Below are 22448 nucleotides of genomic sequence, written 5' to 3' on the forward strand. Positions count from 1 at the left end.
TTGTTGTTGTTGCGGCTCCTGTTGCTCGAAATCCTTGCCATTGTCTGAACATTTGTGATTGTGTGCGTTGTTTTTTGGCCATTTTTTTATTTCCCGCCCGATGACTGTCCGCAGAATGTGTGGAGGGGGCGGGGGGTGTGGCAGAAGGGGGCAGGAAAATCCGAAGGGGGAGGGAGGGGGGTAAGGGCAGAGGACACAGGAGCAGCGTTGATTGTTGCAATTTCTCGTTAAATTGAATTCGCTCGTTCAATGCGAGAGCCCAGGGATTCGAAGTGCGAGCAAGGGATTGTGGATGGAAAATTGGGGAAAACGCGGGCGAAATCGGGGGAAAACGCGGCTGCGAAAATTGGGTGGGAAACAAGGCCCTGCAAGCTGCACTGCTTATTTATGACAAGTGGCCAGAGAAAAGGGGGCACATGGCTTTTCCGGCCGGACAACGGAAAACGAATGAATGCGACGACGCATTATGAGATTGCTGGGCTTTGATTTTTCCCCAAAATTACACAAAACACAGGCGGCTCAACACTCTTGTTTTTCCGCCCATTTTCCAGCCGCCTTTTCCACTTTTCCCCGCCTCGAACAGCTTTTATCCTCAATTAAAAAAGCGAGCCGCGAAAGCAATGACTGCAAATGGTCCAAATAACACGAATACAAAGGACTGTGCGAATATGTCCAACTGCACGGTGGAAAATTGGGTTTTGTTCTCATAAATATCACTTTTTAATAGCCCTGCAGAGGGTATTATAAATCTGGTCAGGAGTTTGTAATGCAGTATCGCAGAAATGTCTTCTTCACATTTCCGACCTAATAAAGTATTTATATTCTTGATCAGCAGTTTTGCCAAAATCTATAAAAATCATCGAACAGTAGTTTATATGTGTTTAAAGATTTTATAGACGATTTTCTTAAGCATGATTTAAAAAAAAACAAGAGAGAACGCTATAGTCGGGTGCCCCGACTATCAGATACCCGTTACTCAGGTAAAGGGAGTGCGAGGGAGATGGAGATAGAAACTTGATCACGCATAACTTTTTAACGAATGGTCCGATTTGAAAAATTTCTTCTACATTTCGATAGGTATTGATAAACACAATAAAACTGCATTTTTACTTTTCCGAAATATGTAAATTTTTAAAATCGTATATAAGCGATTGTGGGCGTCAGAGGGGGCGTGGCACCATTTTGAAACAAACTTGCGCTGCGTAGGAACTCCTAGAATCTGGATGCAAAATTCCAATCTTCTAGCTTTTATAGTTTCCGAGATCTCAGCGTTCATACGGACAGACAGACAGACAGACGGACAGACGGACAGACGGACATGGCTATATCGACTCGGCTAGTGACCCTGATCAAGAATATATATACTTTATAGGGTCGGAAACGCTTCCTTCTAGCTGTTACATACTTTTGCACGAATACAATATACCCTTTTACTCTACGAGTAACGGGTATAAAAAAACTAAATTGTATTTAAAGTAAATAATACCTCAAAAATTAGTAAGTCTGTGTATAGAAAATAAGGTAGTTAGAAGATACACAAAAAAACACTACTAATTTTGTTTATTTATATTAAGATCCTGGAAAAAATGGTCGAAACCTGGATTGTTATACCTCGTTAATATCGTTTTTCCCAATCAATTAGCATTTAAAGGTGACATTTTTTATTTCTGATCGATTTCCGCTAAAAAACCTTATCTAACCCCTTATAAAAAATACAAAAATCGTCAAATAAAATTGAATTTTTGAAAATTGATCGGGATCTGGACTGTGCTTTAGCTCTGGGTATTATTTTGACCAAGTTACAACAAAATAACACTAAAAAAATATAATAGTTTGGCCTGAAAAACTGAGGAAAACAAATTGATTAGCAATTCTCAAGTAAGTTTTTAAAATTCTAAAGACAATGTAAAATGGGTATTGTTGTCCTGTTCGCTCAGTGTAGCCAAAAAGTAGCTGGAGCAGAGATAATGACAGCAGCAGTGTCATCTTGATCTAGGGCTGCAATGATTCATGACTTACTCGTTGCAAAATGCAATGGGTTAATTGATGACAGCGAAGCTCAGTTTTCCCCACTTTCCGCCCACGAAAATCTCCAATTGCCAACTGTGAATCGCAATTTTCCGAGTCCCAGATTGTGGTAATTTTCAAAGTGGCATCGACAGAGGCGGATGCCAAAAATTAATTTGCAAATAGCCAGACGGCCGAGTAAGAAATTCAGAATTATGTATGCTTCGCATTTAAATGCAATTTACATTTGTTGCCACTAATTGAGATGCAATGCGAAGGCGAATATATTGTTTGAATCCATCAAGCATTTGGGTAATGAGCTGACTAAAGGCTTTGCAGATGAAGGGGGATGTGAGGACCATCTTTGGCAGATTACAAAGAGTGGCAACTGGCCGTAAAGCCCAATCTAAGCCATTCCAATTACTTAACTAAAATGCCTGGCCAAGTGGCTCAAACCAATGAAGGCGGAAGCGCAGGCAAAGTGGCAAATGAATAAGGTGCAAACACGTGTTGGCAGTCGGGGAAGTGGGAAACTCAGAGGAACTCAAAGGAACGGAAAGGAACGAAAATGAAGTGCAAACAGAAGCAGGTAACCCAACGCCCGACGTTATCCTTATCATTGTTATACTTAAGTTAACAGCAGCTTAAGTAAGCAAACGCACACGAGCTTACGCCAGTAATCAAGCACACACGCCCTCAAATCTTGGCTTTTATGGTTGCCGCACAGTGGGCAAATAGGCGATCTTCAGTTGCAAACATATCATCAATAATAACAGTTTAGAACTATGATATATTTGTAAAATTTCCTAACTAATAACCAGTTTTAATTTTACTTGGGAAATAGAGTTTCTCTGCAAAATAATAAAAAATCATTGTTTCCTTTAATACTTTACTTTTATAACACTAAGCCTTAAAAGTAGATTTTTTTTAAATTTTAACTACAAATTTATTTTTATACCCTTGCAGAGGGTATTATAATTTCAGTCAAAAGTTTGCAACGCAGTGAAGGAGACATTTCCGACCCTATAAAGTATATATATTCTTGATCAGGATCACCTCCTGAGTTGATATAGCCATGTCCGTCTGTCCGTCTGTCCGTCCGTCTGTCCGTTTCTACGCAAACTAGTCCCTCAGTTTTAAAGCTATCTGCTTGAAACTTTCCCAAAAGTTGTCTTTCTATTGCAGGTAGTATATAAGTCGGAACGAGCCGGATCGGGCCACTATATCATATAGCTGCCATATAACTGAACGATCGGAAATGCCATAACTTTGGTGTTTTTAAAGTTGGGAAGTTGGGACTTTTTATGAGTATTAAGAATGCATCATATGAATAATTTTGGAGAATATAATTTATAGAATATTCTGCAAGGGTATATCAACTTCGGCTCCGCCCGAAGTTAGCTTTCCTTTCTTGTTTAAAATAATATAGTGTTATGCAACGCTTTTTGGTTTCATGGTACACCGAAAAGAAACATTTTTGCATCCTTGATGACTTATAAAATTATGTGGCTTATATAAATGGAATAGCCGTAATATTTTAAATTAAGCCCTCAAACTTAAATGGAAAGCATATTTATTGTTCGGCAATCTATGGTCCAATTCTAATTATGTAGCAATGGCATACATTAGTATATTTCTGTGCAGTTCTTATGGCAGTTTACAATTTTAATCTGCAATAACCCAACGCAGCCCACTGTCCCAGAAGACTGCACCCATTCTTACCGCTCCCCTCGAGCGATTTACTCTGGCAGAAGATCTGGTTTGGGGCAGTGGGAAAGCGGTGGAAACTGGGGAAAGTGGCGCTGGCACTTGCCTCATTTTGTGGCAGGCGCATATCCCCATAATCAGAAAGCTTTTGCGCTTTATTTGTGTTAGTTTCAATTATATAAACAACGGCAAAGACGAGCAGTTGGCAGTGGAAATGGCAGTCGAAGAACCAATTACCGCTTGATTTAGCACACGCACACGAATGCAAACACAGATAGGCACACTCGCACACTCGCACCCACACCCCCACACACTCACAATCGCAATCACAATCACATGCATTAGCCATAGAGCCATGACAAACTTATTGAGATTCATGGAGCAGATTGTGAAGCTTCAGTTCAGTGGCCATGGGTGGCTTAAAAGGGGGGTTAAGGGGGCTAAAGGGGCTGAGGGGGGGCCAAAGGGGAGGGGGTTTGACGGGCACCCAAAAGGGGGGATGGCAAAAAGAGGGCGTGGCTGGTTTGTGGGCTCTTGTTGCCTGGTTTGTTAAGCAGACAATGGCTAATGCTTCAACTGGTAAATACAAACACAAATATGAACACTGAAAAACTTTAAAGGCATGAATGTGTTTTTGTTCTAACAATTTGGGGAACTGTTACTACTATTCAAAATTTTATATCAAAATATATTTACAAAATTGTTTTCCAATTTATTATGCAACTTAGAACTTAAATAAATCACAAAACAAAAAATTTTACTTTTAGTTTATGTTCTAACAATTTGAAAATATATATTACGAACCACATTACTTCTAGCTCTTAAGTTGTAAAACATTTTTAGTTCTTAAATGTATAAATAAAGGGTAAGCTGTTGACTTAGAAAAACTATTTAATTTGAATTCAAATAAAAAGAAATTGAAAAACAATGTTAGTATAATATCGAGATTTAAAAATATATAGTACAATATAAGGTGAAACGTTAAAAGCGTGATCAAGACAAAAATTCAAAGGCATAAATAGTGAAACAGAAATAAATTATTACAGATACAAATTTAAAAAATTAAATTTAAATTGAAATATACATTTATATAAATTATTTCTTCCATTCTATATAGCAGTTTATGTGCGTGTATGTACATTCGTGGGTGTGTGAGTTGTTTGTTTACTTTGCATAAAAGCTCAGGCATTGAAAACTAAAATACTGCACAACACATTGAAACTTTGTATTTCAAAGCATTAGGCGCCGTTTCATTTATATTTTATGCAAACACAGATAAGAACGCACACATACAGACACAACTTGCAAGCGTTTAAGTGTCTGTGTGATTGTGTGTGCACTTCTGTTTAATATTTAAATAAACAGAAGTTTCCTTTTACCATCGCACAGTGGGTTATAAAGTTAATTTACATTTTTTTAACATTTATTCCTTCATTAAAAGAAAATGTATTTTTTAAAAGTTTCTTATACAAAAAGTAGCCATCTAAGGTTTTATAATAATTCGTTTCGATTTAAGCCCCAGCATAAAGTACAAATTCTTTGATTACAAACTTGTTAAAAAATTCTGGTTAATGTATTTACTTACTAAATAAAAACTGATATTCTTTCTTTTGGACTTAAAAAATTTCTTTTAACAACATTTTAGAAGATAATGTAACCCTTTACTTTTAGCTGCCTGATTTGTCTGTTCTTTTAACGAAATTTCCACTTTGAAATTGTGATATTAACTAATTTTCATAGGGAAATAGTTAAAAATACTGATGTCATTGTATTTTGGCCAAAATTGGGATTCGCTGGCCCAGTGTGCATCGGCAGGCTTACAAAACACATATACGTTTCTGAGGCCATTTCCACATCCCTTTTTCCCTTTTTTTCAAGGGTATGGCAAGCATTTTACAGTTATTTAGATTTTAATAGACCGGGCCCTCTTGATTTCCATTTACCCAATTATTACTAAAGATGCAGGGTTCTTATTCAAATTATAAATTGACAAATTGATCTTTTGTGGGTATAGCACTGAATATAATTTTTATTTAAACTCTTAATCTGGAACGATTGCAAACTACCTTTAATCCGTTTTTTTTAGATACACTTACATATTTGTCTAAAATGTATTTAGTTTTAGATTAAGCTATAATTTTTTGTATAGCTTTAATATCCCCATATAGAATCCAAGATAAACAGTTTCATTACTGTAACAATTAAAAAACAAGAAAGGAAAGCTAACTTCGGGCGGAGCCGAAGTTGAAATACCCTTGCAGAATATTCTGTAAATTATATTCTTCAAAATTATTAATATGATGCATTCTTAATACTCATAAAAAATCCCAACTTCCTAACGTTAAAAACACAAAGTAATGGCATTTCCAATCGTTCAGTTATATGGCAGCTATAGGATATAGTCGGCCGATCCTTATGAAACTTAAAAGGTCGGATTGATTGGCCAAAAATAAAACCCATAGAAATTTCCAACTTCCTAACTTTACAAACACCAAAGTTATGGCATTTCCGATCAATCAGTTACATGGCAGCTATAGGATATAGTCGACCGATCCTTATGAAATTTGGTACGTCGGATTGGTTGGCCAAATATAAAACCCATAAAAAATTCTAACTTCCTAACTTTAAAAATACCAAAGTTATGGCCTTTCCGATCGTTCAGTTATATGGCAGCTATAGGATATAGTCGGCCGATCCGGCTCGTTCCGACTTATATACTACCTGCAATAGAAAGACAACTTTTGGGAAAGTTTCAAACAGATATCTTTAAAACTGAGGGACTAGTTTGCGTAGAAACGGACGGACGGACGGACAGACGGACAGACGGACAGACGGACATGGCTATATCAACTCAGGAGGTGATCCTGATCAAGAATATATATACTTTATAGGGTCGGAAATGTCTCCTTCACTGCGTTGCAAACTTTTGACTGAAATTATAATACCCTCTGCAAGGGTATAATAACAAATTGAAAACCACTTATAATGTATTGTTTTTCATGTGTAATAATATTTGTAAGTACAGTGAGTAGTTAGCTCTACCTAATTAATTTATTCGCGAAAGTGAAATCGCATGCCTAAAAGTAGGCAGCACAAAAATGCAAACCCAGCCCGCCTTCCGCCGCTCGCCCACAGATGGCGTGTGTGTGTGGTGTAGTGTGCTGGAAACTTTGCGATTTAAATTTCAGGCAAATACAGGCTTCAGAAGGCAGGTGATAGTGGGCCGGAAACGAGGCGCCACCGCATCTCCATCTGCAACTGCATCTGCATCTGCATCCACAGTCAGCTCAGCTCAGCTGCTGCAATCAGCGACTAATGCAGCTCGTTAGGCAAACACACAGATGCAGGCACACATGATTTTATTCGCCATGTTAACATGCCGTCTGCATATGTTTACCCAAGGACATTTCTCGACAAGAAGCTGACAAAAAAAGAAAGGCAGCGGGGAAAGCAGGAGTTTCGAGGCTGCTGGGAAAAGTCTAAATTTTCCTAATGGCATTTCTTTCGGCAACAGACGGCGGGCCTCTCACAACTACAACGCATATTCCTGACAGATATTTTGGCATATTTTGTTAGTAATTTCCCCGTCTATGTGTGTGTTTTGTGTTTGCCCCCTACCTTCCTTCCCCCTTCCTACTTCCCCCATTCACAGCCAGTGAGTGTGGGCTTCCTTTAGTTGATTTTGTTTCCATCTCTCAAATTTTCGGCCGCTTCTTTGTTCTTTTGCCAAATGGATTCGTCAGTTAGTGGCAGCAATCGTTCGCCAACCACCGCGTTATTTGCCTTTAGCTGCACTTAGAAAAATGGGTCACAATCATAAAGATATGGCAAAATAAGAAATAAATATACAGAAGTGTATTCCTCCAAATAAATAAAATTAATTTTTCCTTCTTGTATTTAAAGTTAAAAATTATAAAAAAAAGACAGTGCTTTACAATTTGAAAAGCCAAGATTTATTGAACATTTTTTAACTCAATTATCTTTATAATAATTTATCGATTTTGGTTTGTTTTGTGTGATTTTCTTGGTTTAAAAATTTAAATAAAATTAATCATTTAATCTTTAAGCGAATGCTGATCGTTTGGTTACCTTTTCTCTCAGTGCAGAGAGAGGTAAAAACTCTCTTCGACAACTCTTTAGGCTGGTTGCCACTCAAAGCCCGTCCATCCGTCCATTCATTTGTCCACCTGTCGGCCTGCCAGCTGATTTTTGGTCTGTGCCTTTGTTCTTCTTGCCAATTTGCAGTGCGAAGGGCCAACATCCGACCTTCGGCCAGACTTTCGAGGGGGATAACAAAGGCATCTTCATAAAGTTGCAGTCGCGTGGCAGTTGGCATTACGGTTGAATGCGTTTCGCCCGAAGTTCCTTTTCAAAGTTGCGGCCTAATCCCGTATAATCGCACCGAATTCATGGTGCGATACTTACCGCAGTCTTTTGGCCAGCTATTAAATTGCGAGGAAACCCTGTGCCTCAGTGAAAAGACCCGGTTTTTGCATTTTCGCATTTGTTTTTCTTCAGAACTTTGGTTGTTGGTTGAATTTCAATTGACAAAAACATGTTGGTTGCCTGATTCGTTTCGTTTCGTTTGAGTTAATGGATCGAAACACATTTTCTATAACTATATACATGCATTACACTATATTTTAGGCTTTAGTTTTAATTTGTGTTTACAATGGTTAGCATAACTATTTGACTTACATGCTAGGGATATATACTCAGTGTTCAGTGGATGCTTTTAAAAATGCTTCGATTTGAATGGCTTTTGCACTATATACACAGAGACAGCTACAACAAATGCTTCAGGTTTACACATATATATTAGGTAATAATAGTGGTAATAGTGCAGTCGAACTTTCATAACTCTAGACTCCGAGTTATATAATTGATTTTACCTTATACTGTCAACAAACATATAAAGGCTTTGAGTTAAGGAAGCTCGACTGCAGCAAAAAAAAAAAGATAAATCAATAGATTCAGGGTATACAAATACATTTACCTAAGTCTAACAATCAATTCATAAGCCTAAGTAATCACAATTAAATATTGCTAAGGTTCGCAACAACGACAGCAGCACGCACATATAAAACTATTGTAATATAAAAAAAAGGTCTCCCTAAAATTAAATCAACAACTTAAAAAAAGAAAGCAGTTTAAATAATACAAAAAAAGGTACAATATAATGCCAAGGCAAAAAAAAAAAAATAAAGGGCAATGGGCAAAAGTTGCTGCTAAGTAGTATGTTCTTTTACGGATATGCTATGTACAATTTGGCATTCGATTAAAACATTAAAAGGTAATAAATATTTACTGTGACAAGGGCTGAGTGTAAAGGTGAGACAACTGTGAACAAACTTCAACACGCAATTGAAACGCTGTTGCTGACACGACACTAGGTTACACTAGACTACACGACATCCAACGACATCCTGCGGCTCTCTAATTGCTAGCAAGAGCCAGGAGTTGCTGCTGCTTATGATTATGCTCATTCTGATTCTGATTCTGATTTACTGCTGCTGTTGCTGTTAGCGAGTGGCTGTTGCCGTGTCGCTGCCGCGAAATGTGCTGAAGAACCGCAGCAACAGCGACTGATCCTCGCCATTGCGATCCACCTGGCGGTCCACTCGCCACCCAATACTCGGAAGCCACCAAAAGGGCTTATAGCCGTCTGGGTTGCTGCTGCTGTTGGGAGGTGTTGCTGCTGCTGTTGCTGCTGCTTCTGGTATCGCTGCTGCTGCTGCTATTGCTGCTGCTTCTGATACTGCTGCTGCTTCTGCTGTTGCTGCTGGCTCTTCAGCCAACTGTTCTACTCTAATTATTTTACTATTTCTATTGCTACGATTAGTAATACTTAAATGTTTTTCTGATGTTGCTGCTGCTGCATTGGCCGTCGAGCGGCTCTCATTAACCTGACTCGATGTTGCTGCTGTCTCTGTGGTTGATTCCGCTTCACTTGTACTCCGGCCTAATTGCGGCATCACCTTTGACCAATTTGAGTATGTTGCATCCTCAGTTGGTGTTGCTTCTGTGCTGGTTGGCTTAAGTTGCTGTTGCTGTTGCTGTAGTTGCTGTTGCTGTTGCTGTTGCTGCTGATGCTGCTTTCGCTGCTTGCCCTTTACCAGCTCGTTGATGAGCCGCAATTCCTGTTGGGCATTCATTTCACTGGAGCTGGTGGCTTTATGGCCGCCAGCATCATCCTCCTCGCCCTGGCCGCCAATTGTATTTGTCATTAAATTGTCATTGTCACTCGGCAGCATATTGTTCTGCTCGATCGGTTCGCTGGTAGTACTGCTGCTGCTGCTGAGCTCTGGTGTTGCTGTTGCTGCTGTTGCTGTGGTGCTGCTAGCAGCAACATCTTCGACAAAATGCTGATAATGAAACCGGTCAGTGGAGCTGGAGCTTGAATCAGCTGCAGTTGTTGCTGTTGGTGTTACTGTTGCTGTTGCCGATGTTGTTGTCGTCAGCTGAACCGGTTGCACTTTCGATTTTATCAAGACCAGGCGATTTTCACGTTCATCTATCTCGGGTTCTTCGGGCGGATGTGGTGATGTTTGGCTGGAGGTGGATGTGGATGTGGAGGTGGAGGTGGAGCTGGCAGGAGGAGACGTATCCATTGACGCCTCCGCAACCGTTGTGTCGTCTGCAGTTGTTGTTGTCGTCTCTGTGGTGTACTCCTCCTCCTCCTCCTCTTCAGTTGGCACTATGTCGGTGGTGGTCTCCTCCTCCTCCTCCTCCTCCTCATTGTCCAGCTCCCCTGCAGCTTCATCCGCCTGCTTGGGCTTCACATCCTGGTCTGCGCTCAGAGGCGGCGCCACCTTACGATGACTGAAGAGCGGCGGCAACAGCTCAATGCTGCCGTCGTAGGCCGGCAGAAAGGCGTCGACCTTGAGCAGCTGGGCCAGATCCGCCTCCGCCTCCGCATTGATGAACCCATTCGCTGCGGTAGAGGTAGAGGAGTCATCGGAGTCATCGACGAGGGAGCTGGTCACCAGCTGCACAGAGCCATCCTGCGCCTGACCCGCCGGCAGCACAATGGCCTCCACCTGGCCAAAGTCGCTGTTGCTGCTGTTGCTGCTGCTAGTGGAGGTGTTGCTGCCGCGGGTCAGTGTTGCTGTCGTGGACAGGGCATTGCTGGGAGCCGCCTGCAGATCCCCGCCAGCTATGCGATTGCCAGTTTCCCCCGGAGGCGAAGCTGTCGTCGTGGTTGTCGTCGCTGTGCTGCCAGATGTTGCTGCTGTGGTGGTGCTGCTGCTGCTGCTGATGCTGCTGGCATGTGTTGCTGCCACCATATCCGGCGGCAGGGGCAGCTCCTCGGGCGGCTCGCCCGTGCCGGTGGGGAATTTCTTCTCGAATATATTGAACTTCAGTGGTGCATCCTCGCTGGGCAGCGCTTGGTCCTGTGCCCCTCCATCCTGCATGGCGGTGGGTATGACGGATAGGTCGTACACGATCTCCTCGCTCTCCGTGTCATCGCCATAGTCGTAGTCGGCGATGGGTGGTGGCGGGGGACTGCCGTTCGAGGAGCCGGCCAGGATCAGTTCCTGCTTGACGAGGTCCGTGGGATCGATGTTGGACTGGGGGATGCAGAGCTGGTTGTACAGCGTGTGACCCTGCGGACAGTGGCGAAAGGGGAGCGTGAATATCGACTTGGCCGTCACCTTCTTCTCCTTGGTGAGGTTCCGCTGCTCGGGGTCCAGGTTCACCCAATCCTCCCACACCATCCGCTGCACATTCCCCTCGATGGGTCGCGATGTGATCGGCAGGCCGTTGTTGGCCCCCAGGAAGACCGTTAGCGCCAGGACCGCCAGCAGGCAGTTGGGCGGTGCCATCGCTCCGGGATCGATTGCTGGTTTACTCCTGGCTAGCGCTGGAAAAAGAAGAAAAGACAGAAGAGTAAGTAAAATATCAGTGACGGGGCAGAAAATAAAAGCGAATGGGGGGGGGGGATCGCCACCCAGTGCGACGAGTGCCCACAATGCGCTTTGTGCCCCAGCAGCTGTTCCTCTGTCCGGATCACCCGTTACCCCAACCACCCACTCCGTTCTTTGTGGTCGGGGGATCAGATCGACAACAAATACCGGTTCTGTGGCCGCACACAAAGCGGTACGTTACAGTGGGACAAATGCAATATCTCAGCCATAGACCAATTCCTTATATACATGTTCCCAAATAGATAATATGTATTTTTTTAAAACCCGCAGAGAAAAGATTACAATACCCCTAACTACCTTTTTCTGCAACCGCCACTGTTTTAAGCCATTCGAAAAACTCCTGAAATTCTTTAACACAGAACGACCGAAACCCCTAAGGATTTCTATTATTTGCCAAGCAAAAGGGATTAATGACAAAATATACACAGATGTTCGTAAAATATCTTTAGGTATTTCAAACAGCAGGTGTTTTTTGTATGTACATTACATGTAAATCTTGTGTGGAGTTATTTGTTTTTGATAGATCTGTTAGAAGACTCAGTTTCTTACCACATTGTGTTACTAGTTAATCGAAACTTTTGGAAATGGTGTAGTCTGGCAATGACTTGCTGTTTCTGATCATCAACAAAACTTCTAAACCGTTATAGTGTAACTTTATTCAGCTTGTATGTAAATCCGTATGAGGTAATACAACCACTGTGTTTTGAGGAGCATTTGGATTCAAAGATGAAGGCGGAGTTGCAGGCGGCGTCGCACAAAGATTGTAAGCTTGGCCATCGCTTTAATGGTTATATCAACGGTTCCACTCGCTCGCACAAAGACAGGCCCTCGCCATATCGCACATCACTCATCGCCGTTGTCATAATCCACCGCAATAGCGACTATAAAAATAATAACAGCGGCAGAAGCACAACGGCAACACAGCAGCAACTGCAACAACTTGTTGCTGCTGTCGTCGCTGATGTTGCTGCTGTTGCTGATGTTGCTGCTGTTGTAGGTGCCGTTGCTGTGGATACTGTTGTCGCTTCGGCTGTTGGGCATATTGCTGCTGACATTGCTGGTGTTTTTTATTTTATTATTTTGGTTTTGTCGCTGTTATTGCTGTTTCTGTGGTAACTGCAATTTTTAAAGATGCGCAGGGCACAGAGTCTGCTGAAAATGTTGCTGCATTTATGGCTTTTTCTTCTTATATTGTTGCTGTTGTTGCTGAAATATTTACTCATATTGATGCTGTTGCTGCTAATATTTTCTATTTGTTGCTATTTTAAGCAAATTGTTGATGTTTTTCTGTGTTTTACTGAAATTGTTCGAGTATTTCTTGGTGTTGCTGCAGTTATTGTTGCTGTTGCTGCTAATATTGTTGCTGTTGCTGCCAATACTGTTGCTATTACTGCAAATATTTTAAATATTTCGGTTGCTAACATATTGTTGTTGCAGTTGTAACTGCAATTTTGGAGATGATTCTGCTGCCAGATAATACTATTGATGATTTTCTTGATAATGCTGCTAATATACTGTTGCTGCTGCGTTTGACATAAACGCACACGTCGAAATCAAGAGTGGCACGCACAAATGAATAAATGTCTAAATGCTTATTTATACAATACGGTGAGAGGAAGCGAGACGGAACCAGTTAAAGCGGGACAGCGACAGGGGGACACACGCATGTGTAGTGTAAAGTACATATAAATATGTAGGTTATCGGGGGGTTCTCAGAATTTATGAGTTCAAGTGTGTGGCACTGCGACCGCGACTTTTCTAACTGTTGCACTCAAGTTTATGGCTGTTGCTGCCGCTTCTGTTGGTGTTGCCGGTGTTGCTGTTGTTGCTGCTGTTGCTGTTGTTGCTGCTGTTGTTGTCATTATTACTTGTTAATAGCCCTCTTGAATCGGAAAGTGCGTGGCGTGTGTATTGCTGTCTCTGGGTCGCGTATCGGTCGTAAAAACCGACCGCAGCGGAACTCTCATCTCTTCTTTTTCGGGGCCCGCGTCTGAATGTCAAGTACCTAGTAGTAGATAGTGTGCCTCAGTGTTGTGTGTTGTTGGACCTGCCCGATAAGGTTAATGTCACAACGGTAACGGTATTATATAAAACAATGACTTTGACACCCGCAGCAAATGAGGAAGGCGGTTGGAAGGGGATTGCACCTGCCACATGAGCATTAATCACGACTAGAGGGGCCGAAACTATTTCGGAATAAAGCCACACATCTCTCGAAATAGCGACCCAATTTTAAAAAACTAATTTGGGTGTACAAGATTGGGTAAAGAAATATATAAAAAAGATTCCGAACAAATTATTGTTGAATACTTATTGTTTTTGTTATATACAATTTTCAAATCATTTGATTGATCTACGTTATTGTTCTGATTTTATTTGTAAATTAATCTTTTTAAATTGTCTGTTAATTTGAATTAAGTTCGTGATTAATAGCAGAGCATAGACATAAATAATATAAATAGACTCCATAAATAATATAAACTCATCAAGAAGGCCTCGCTTTTACTTTTAATTACCAAAAGAAAAATGTTCACATCTCGTTTTGCAATTTCTGCAATCATTAATCCCGTTCGATCCCCTTGAAAATGCATATTTGCCTGGCTTATCCCATCACTCGCCAGCCGACCAATAATGTGACGCTCTATTTCCTGTTTCGATTTGCTAATCTATATTTATGAAGCCCCCGGGAAACCGAGCAAGGCAACCCGGTGGAGCCCCTGGAATCCACCATTCATGTCCTGGCATTCGGCGGACATGTGATGACTGCTGTTCCGGGCTGTCACCAGCCATCAACTGTTATTTCAGCCACGAGAGTCCCGTGAAAGCCTTTCTAAAAACTCCCTCTCCGCGGAGAGCCCCCACTGCAATCCCCAAAAAAGCCCCCTTGTAACCCCTAAACTCGCAACCTCCATCGTCCATCGGAAAACCCCCCTGAACCCCATCCTCTGTGGTCAACAAACGGACGTGAAGGGTCGGACATCATTCCATCTTCCGTGTCCGTCCCAAAACATCGGAATCGGAATAGGAATCGGAGCATCCAGGGGGCTTCGCATCAGCGCCCAGTTGAGCTTCCTATATCAGTTCATCTGTCAGTTTGGCGGGGTCCAAATTGAAATCAACTTCACACGTCGCAAATTTTTAATTAAAAATCAGCAACTGATGTCAATTTTGAGGGAGCTCTGCTCCTGTTTCCTTGCTCTTTTTTCGTTGTTTGTTGATTTGGACAACATTTGATGCCTTTAACGCGAACATGGAGATGGGATAGAGATAGAGATAGAAAAAAAAAATATAAAAACAGGACATTTGGGCATGTGGATATGGATGTGTCTGCTGTTTGTACATAATTCCGCAAACACACATTGACATCTTGCTAATACAAAACAGCAACACGTAGAATTCGGTGTTGGGTGCTTCGTGCCGTCACGTATTCAATTCGATTCAATGATTCAATCCCGCATTCCGTATTCCGTATTCTGTACTCTGTACTCTGCACTCTGTAGTTTGTATCCTGCGTTCCCGTATCCTGGCAAACACGCACAGTCAGCCTGGATTTCCCGCAGCTTCGTAACTGAACGAGTGCGTGCACGGGGTCCTCAGATTTTGGTTTTTTCGGGGAACGGGTCCTGGTCCCCCAAACTCATTTGCCCGCCGATGGACACGATTTTCCTGCCACTGCCTTTTATTTCTATACATTTCCCATCTAGTCGTGCTCTGGCTTAACAAGACTCGGCTTACAGCTTATATCATGGCCAAAAAAGTGCATTAAAATGGTCATTTAGACCATTTAAATTATTAAAAACATGTTTGTCAAAACTCGAACTTTTTGTATAAGGGTTAAAAGCAGTTGTGTCAAATTGGAAAGACAAATTCATTACATTTTAATTTCATAATTAAAATCACAAACAGAAATTATAAATATATTGAAGCAAAAGCATATATTTTTAAGATACCCCAATTTCCTTCACTTTAAATAATTCAAATTGTTTTATAATTACAGGTTTTGATGCCTTTCCTAATCTAAAAGTGAGTAGAACTTATATAATAATGTTTCAAATAAATACTTAGTATGTCACAAAATGTATATTTTTATAAGTAGCATTATTATCATATAATCAATGAATGCTCAGTCAATTTTTTAAGTTAATAATTTGTTTCTATTAAAAGGTTTCTGCACGAAAGATATTTCGATGAACTAACAAAGCTCTCATTGAAAAGATATAGCCTGATACCTTAAAGCTTTATTTATTTATTGCGCCACTTGTTGAAATCTCTTCAAATAGTCATAGACTAAAAATATGTTCATCGCTGAATATTTTGCTCCACAACTTGATGAATAATTTATAAAGTACCGGGCATAAAACCCCGTTAACTGACAGGTCAATTGCATCATTTGTGATCTCATCGATATCTCGCACTCAAACACTACACCCGTACAATATCATAGCTAATGGCCAAAGGGGGCTGGGAAAACATCTGGACATTCAATTGGCCATTGCTGAAAGTAGTTCAATTAGCCGCAAGTGCCGCGTATCCACCAGATACTTGGCAGAACTCAGATAGATAGATACAAAAATGTGTGCAAATGTGACCATTAGAAGGCCTTATTATGCAGGCGACTATGTCAATGTCTGCTGGCCAAGAATTATACAATTCCGAATGTGGATGGCCATCCGACTATCTGTATCTGTATCTGTATCTGTATCTTTCAATGTGCCATTGCCCACGCATGTGGCCACTTTTTACATTTTCACAGTGGCAACCAGTTTTCGTGCTCGGTTTTCTTCGCCGCATTTTCGGCGGCTGGTTAAAAATTGAAAATGCAAAACTGAAACGTAACGAATTGAGTTGAACTGAAGCAGAAGTGGCTGCTTTTGCTGAGTTGCCACTGATTTTGCTGCCTCCGATGTTGCCGATGCGTAACAAGTGGTCACAGCAGCAACATGCAAAGCAGCAGAAGCAGCAACAGCAACACAAAGTGGTTCGCAGTGGTGTCATTTAGTTTTTATTGCCGCTTAACTGCCGCCTCAAAAGCTCCAAGTGCACTCAGAAAAAAGTGGGTAAGCAAACTCTATAGAGATATTTAGGATCATTGCCCTATAAAAACAACAGAACAAAATGTAACGCTCTTGCTTCATAAATCAATGGCAATTCAAAATCCATTTCTCATCGATTTCTTAAGATATGTTTATGTTGTAACATGTAGTCTCTCTTACACTTGGAATTTTTTTTTTATAAGACTTGTTATAATTTCAGAAGTGGTAACTTATGTCTATTGTCTCTTAAATACTTTTTAAAAATCATTAAGAAAGGGTAACAAAACCAGTTTAATTAATCTATAAATATATTCATTTTGGCCAACATAAAACATTATCTTTAAATAAGTTTAGTAAAACTCATTTAAATCTGGTAAAATGGTTACAATTAATACATAGTAATAGATTAATAATTTGTATTATAAACTTTTAGAGCAAATTGATTTTTTAATATAAAAAATGTATATCTTTTTTAATTTAGCTCCTTTTGAAACTATAAATGGTTTAAGAAACTTAGAAAATGTCTAGTACCAGAAGGTTCTTGCATACAAGTCATGCTTTGTGGAAGCATGCCCCGTTTTTCTCAGTGCATGAACAATCACTCAGCCGCCTGATGACTTGGCTGGGCTGCCAAAAGGTGGCCCAAAGAAACGGACAGGTTTTCTCGTTACTGCGGCTATTGTTTTTTCTGTTTTTTTTGTTTTTATTTCTTCTTTGTCGTTTGACAAGGCACTTGAAAACCGTTACACTTAACTCGAATTTGAATCTGAGCTGAAAACTGTAAAGAAGTTGGCTCAAAAGCACTGAATGCATTCGCATGAGATCACTGGGCCCTATCGGTGGAATAAGATCTGCATTCCGACATCATATTCTTGGGGTTAATGCTGCGATTTCCATATTTCCAGAATCCTCAGACAAACGATGGCATTTGTTCAATTGCAAATCTCATTTTGCATCTGCCCCTCATCGTTTGAAAATGAAAAGCCCATTGAAAATGCTTACACAAATCACACGCCAATTTCCACAACATGCTTATGGCCTTTTCTTCCCCATCATAAACTATTTAAATCGTAAATTGATTTCCAAACAAACCGAAATGCGTGTGAAAATCAGGCGTGAGAAACGCAATTAGTTTTCAATTACCACACGGCGAGTGGAAAATCGAATCGAATGGAATGGAATCGAATCGCGATTGAATCAAGCACAGCAGGTGGCCGCAAAAGGGGCAGGATCAGATCAGTTCGCAGTTTCCAAACCAATTTGTATCAGTTACATATTGTAAATGGAGTTCTATGACCGAAAGCGAAAGAAATAATCCAATTTGGGGCACACGCGCTCAGATCGACAATTAATGATCGACGATCGACGATCAACGATCAACGATCAACGATGAACGATCGCAATCGTCCAGCTGAAAATTGTTTACGACACCGTCGTGTGGCCTGTGTTTTCCTTCGTCTCTCTTTTGGGTTTATTTTGTAGTTTTTTGGCCTGTGGTGTGGGTGCGGCCATAGTCTTGGAGATATAGTAGAGTCGGTGGTGCCGAATGGGTTCTACGCCTTGGCACAGGCCACAAAACACGCAGCTGACTGAAATGCGCACGCAGACGCGTGCCGAATTCATAAAAACGCATTCGCACTCAAATCGATTTACATTTCGGTGGCACTTAGGCTAGAGCACGGCAGAAAGCCCCCAGAACGACAAGCCAGGCACGAAACTTGAGCCCAATAAAATGAAAAGCCCCAACAACAAGTAAATAACACACAAAAATAAAAGTAAACAAACGAGCAGCAAAATTGGAAATTGGCCGGACAAAGCCATGAATAAAGAAATATAACTTGGCCACAAATTGCCAGGCTAATCTAGTTTAGAGAATTAATAAACTAATAAACGGCAGTGGTCAGTATTTATTTGCACACAAATTCTAAGCAAATTATGAAAATAATCAGAAGATGAGTCAGCTTTTATCTAATTTAAATTTCAATTATTTATTAATTATATAGTTAAGATACAAAATGGATTCCATGTTTGCATAAGCCAACAAATAAATGTTGAATAAATAAACTAATGAATAAAGTGCGCTTTTCTTGGTTTTTTCATTTAGCTATTTCACGTTACTTAAGCAGACATTTTATTATTTACTACTATTATTTTGAATATAGCTGTTAATAAATTTCGTTCTTAAGATGCAATTTATCAACTTCCAAAAGTTTAAGCTTTACTTTAAATGCACATTCTTTCAAATCAAAAAGGCAGTTTATCTGTTTTTCATATGTGCTTTACTAAGCTTAGTTATCTGCCTTAAAATGTATTTCATATTTGTACAGGCTTTACACATTCCCCTGGGAAATACTAATCTCTTAAAGCTCTTAAGAATCATTTACGGATGCTGAAGTCCTAAGAATCCCCAAAAATATGTCAAAATTATGGATTTTTCCCGCAGTGTTTTAACATTTCCCAACGACATAATCTGCCGCCCCCTCGCAGACGTAACCCCCTCCGAAAAGTCGGACGGGGCATTAGCATAAGTAGCGATTAGAGGCTACCAAATATCGTGAGTGAGTCTAATTTGTTGCCCTCGCCTAAGTCTGATATATGAATCGTTTTACTGTCGATTTTTCGGGAGGCGGGGCTATAATTTAGGTCCCCTCTTCGAATGACGCAAAGAGTTTTTGTGGAAGATTTCCATATAATAAATTCTCGCCGTTATTGTAATGTCTGTGTACTTACAAGCATTTGCAAACAAGTAAATAAAAACTAAGTGAACTAAAGATGATGTATGATTTTCCGCACTTTTCCCATTTTTTTTACTCACGTTTTATTAGTGATATTTGCACAGCACTCAAAGGAAAACGTTTGTTGGGTTTTGGATAAAAAAAATATATCGTTTTTTATTAAATATTAATCTAATAAGTCTTATTTGATTTTATGGTCCTTTCATTCACAATGTTTCACTTTGAAAAAAAGGCACAGAAACCAGAATTTAAAACAAGAGATTTTCTAGTTTTTTTTGTTTTGTTTTTGGAGCGACTTGTATAGCTGAAGATCTGAATACAGACTGAGTGGAAAATACAGGAAAAATCACAGAGAAACCAAAACCAAAACAAAATCTTAGCCGAGAGCAGCGAGCACACACAACAGATGCAAAGATACAAAGATACAGAGATACGGAGATACAACGATATTTATGTGTGAGCGATACGAAGAGCATGCTGTAGATAAACTTACGCAATATAAAGAACCGAAGAGCTAGAACCCGCTATGGCAAAGTATCTGTATCTGTAGCTGTAGCTGTATCTGTATCTGAATGTGTGTCCAAACGAGTATCTGTATCTTCATGCTCTTACGATTTGGCGGTAAATCTCTTGCCACACTTGTTTGTTTTGATCCTGAGGACAGGTAGAACGCCGCACCTCGTATCTCCCCTCCACATCTACCTGCCGATCAGCCTTGAGATACTATCTTTTGAGGTAGAGCGAGATGGATCGATCGGAACGTCCTTGCGAGGCGAGCGCCAAAGTATCTGCAGCCGCAATGTATCTTCTGCTGATAGCAGCGCGCAAGCAGAAGATACACAAACTTGGCCCTGAAACTGCATCCTCTCCTCCCCGACTCCCCGCTGCCTTCCCACTTCTCTGCTCAAGGCGGATTCCTGATAACGGACCGGGTGATATGACGCAACCAAGGTGAGAGTCGGCACCATAATGCATCCATTATCGCTTAAGTCGGCTGGCAAATATGCACACATGTGCAAATCAATAAGGTTGGCGGATCTTCAATATAGGCATTTTTGTAACATATGAGACATTTCTCTTGGGCAGGCTTTTTACAAAAACCACTCAACTACACATTTCTAGGCCACCATTTATTGACATCGCAATAAAAATGACAATTGAAATTTTAAATTTCATGTGATGTAAAATGAATTTCAGCATAAATCGTATCACAAGCTTTTGTACTAAAATACAAAGTAACCGACCAAAAAGGAAAAAGTCCAAGTCAACCAAAATCAATGAATATGCAGAATAGAATATTTATTTATTTTATTGATTGTCGATTTAAATATATGATAGCAAGTGAAATTGATCACAAAGTGCAACCGTTGAAGGTAGACAAATATATAATTACACACATTTAACTTAAACAGATATTTTAAAATTATAAAACTGCTTAAAAAGAAACAATCAAAATGTTTATTATCATAGTAAAAAAGCAGATTTATTAAGATGTTTACCATTCAATTATTTCTGGAACACATAAGTTACACGAAAACAAAAAACGAGGCAAGGCTCGAGCAAACACACTCGCAACCTAGGTCAATGAATAAAGCCGTCGACACCTGATTCCCAACACATAAAAAACACGCTGAAAACCCGATACCCAATCAAACAATCTCTCTTGGCAGCCGTTGGATTCTTTTTGCCGCTGCTCGTCGAAAGTGAATAGCCACTCCGATTTCGAAGCTTTCGCCTTGGCACCGCAATATGAAAATGAAAATGAAAAAAATAAACCAGTGTTTGCAATTCAATTAACGCCGTAATGCCGCGACTGTCGATGGGCTACAATTACAAGATCAGCGACGATCGTCGACCAAGAAAACCAGCGACCGTGTGCATATATCTCTATATCTATATTGTCTCGCATGTGGCTTATCAAAAAGCCATGCTCTAGTGACAGCCATTGTCTGGCCAAATTCAATGGATAGACAAACAGCCAGCTACAGATCCAGATTCCGATAGGTACGAGTATATAGTCAGTCGACATCAGACAATGCACAAATAACAGAAAGAACTGAAAATGCGGCAAACAGAAGCAGCAACAAGTGCATGTGAAACAAACATAACACTGGGAAAACAACCGAGAACCGTATTCAAACTGTTCCATTTTGGTATTTACTCTTTTTACTCGAACACAATGTACATAAAGCCAAATACAGAGCAAGAAAAACACAAAAAGGTTCTGGACTTGGAGTAGAGTACATTCTTTAAGGGATAAATCCATAAAAACATAGTCTTCTTTGTTTCGAAATGAAGAATTAATCAAACTGTCCAATCGATTGTAATAAAAATGAATAAATTCAAAAAAGACAGGGTCTAGAAAAATTGTCCTAGATTACAGAGAAATAACAAAAAAAAAATGTCAAAACATTTCATGTTTTTAGGCAAATATCATCACCAAATTTCAAAATCCCTAACTAAAGTTGACGACCCCTTAAAATTATTTTAAATTCCACTGTGTTTTTAATGGTAGAATATTTTATCAAATGCTATTTTTCTAAACACAGAAAAGGTATATTCTTTTGCACGGCACAGCATTAAAGTAATTCAACTTTTGTATATTAGTTGTTACAGGGACACAATTTATACTCCGTCATTAACGAATCGCGAGCTTTTCTCAGTGCAATCAAAGAACAAATGTGACGACGAAACGAATCGGAACGGATGGTATCGGCTGGGATCGCCGTGGAATCGTGAAAAGTATCGGTTGAGGGGCCCACCTAATTGCCAGTGAGTCAGGGAACCGGGAAAGGGAACGCGATAAGCATCGATAGGGTCCGCTGGGGATTTTCGTATTCGTATTCCACATAAAAGTGGCTAAGGTCAGAAGGCACACAACTTGTCATTGACATTGCACGTCTGCATGGTGTGTGTTGCAACCACTGTGCCGCACAATGGGCTTCCTTGTTTCGCTGAAAAAAAATACAAATTAATAAAAAAAATAAAAACCATAGCTTAAATGCTGAACCTTCAATGACAAACGGCCGAGCGGAATC

General features: G+C 40.3%; 2 protein-coding genes across 3 annotated transcripts in view; one reads left to right on the forward strand and one right to left on the reverse strand.

Moving 5' to 3' along the window:
- Positions 1-22448, forward strand: part of LOC108043568 (chaoptin) — a 217810-nt gene that overhangs the window by 137357 nt on the left and 58005 nt on the right. Inside the window, exon 7 of the mRNA XM_044461346.1 lies at positions 15640-15665. The gene's annotated coding sequence lies outside the window, so the exon portion shown is untranslated. The remainder of the gene's footprint in view (positions 1-15639; positions 15666-22448) is intronic.
- Positions 8202-22448, reverse strand: part of LOC108038949 (protein folded gastrulation) — a 33023-nt gene continuing 18776 nt past the window's right edge. Inside the window, exons 1-2 of one of the 2 annotated variants that reach the window (XM_017115843.2) lie at positions 19491-19789; positions 8202-11578 (exon numbers count right to left, since the gene is read on the reverse strand). In XM_017115843.2, the coding sequence (XP_016971332.2) occupies positions 9237-11540 (2304 nt within the window). In that variant the 5' untranslated portion in view covers positions 11541-11578; positions 19491-19789 and the 3' untranslated portion in view covers positions 8202-9236. Of the gene's footprint in view, positions 11579-19490; positions 19790-22448 lie in introns of those variants that run through there. The other variant, XM_017115842.2, reaches the window with a different exon arrangement.

The sequence above is a fragment of the Drosophila rhopaloa genome, unplaced genomic scaffold (assembly GCF_018152115.1).
Source record: "Drosophila rhopaloa isolate 14029-0021.01 unplaced genomic scaffold, ASM1815211v1 contig_3, whole genome shotgun sequence".
Lineage (NCBI taxonomy): Eukaryota > Metazoa > Arthropoda > Insecta > Diptera > Drosophilidae > Drosophila > Drosophila rhopaloa.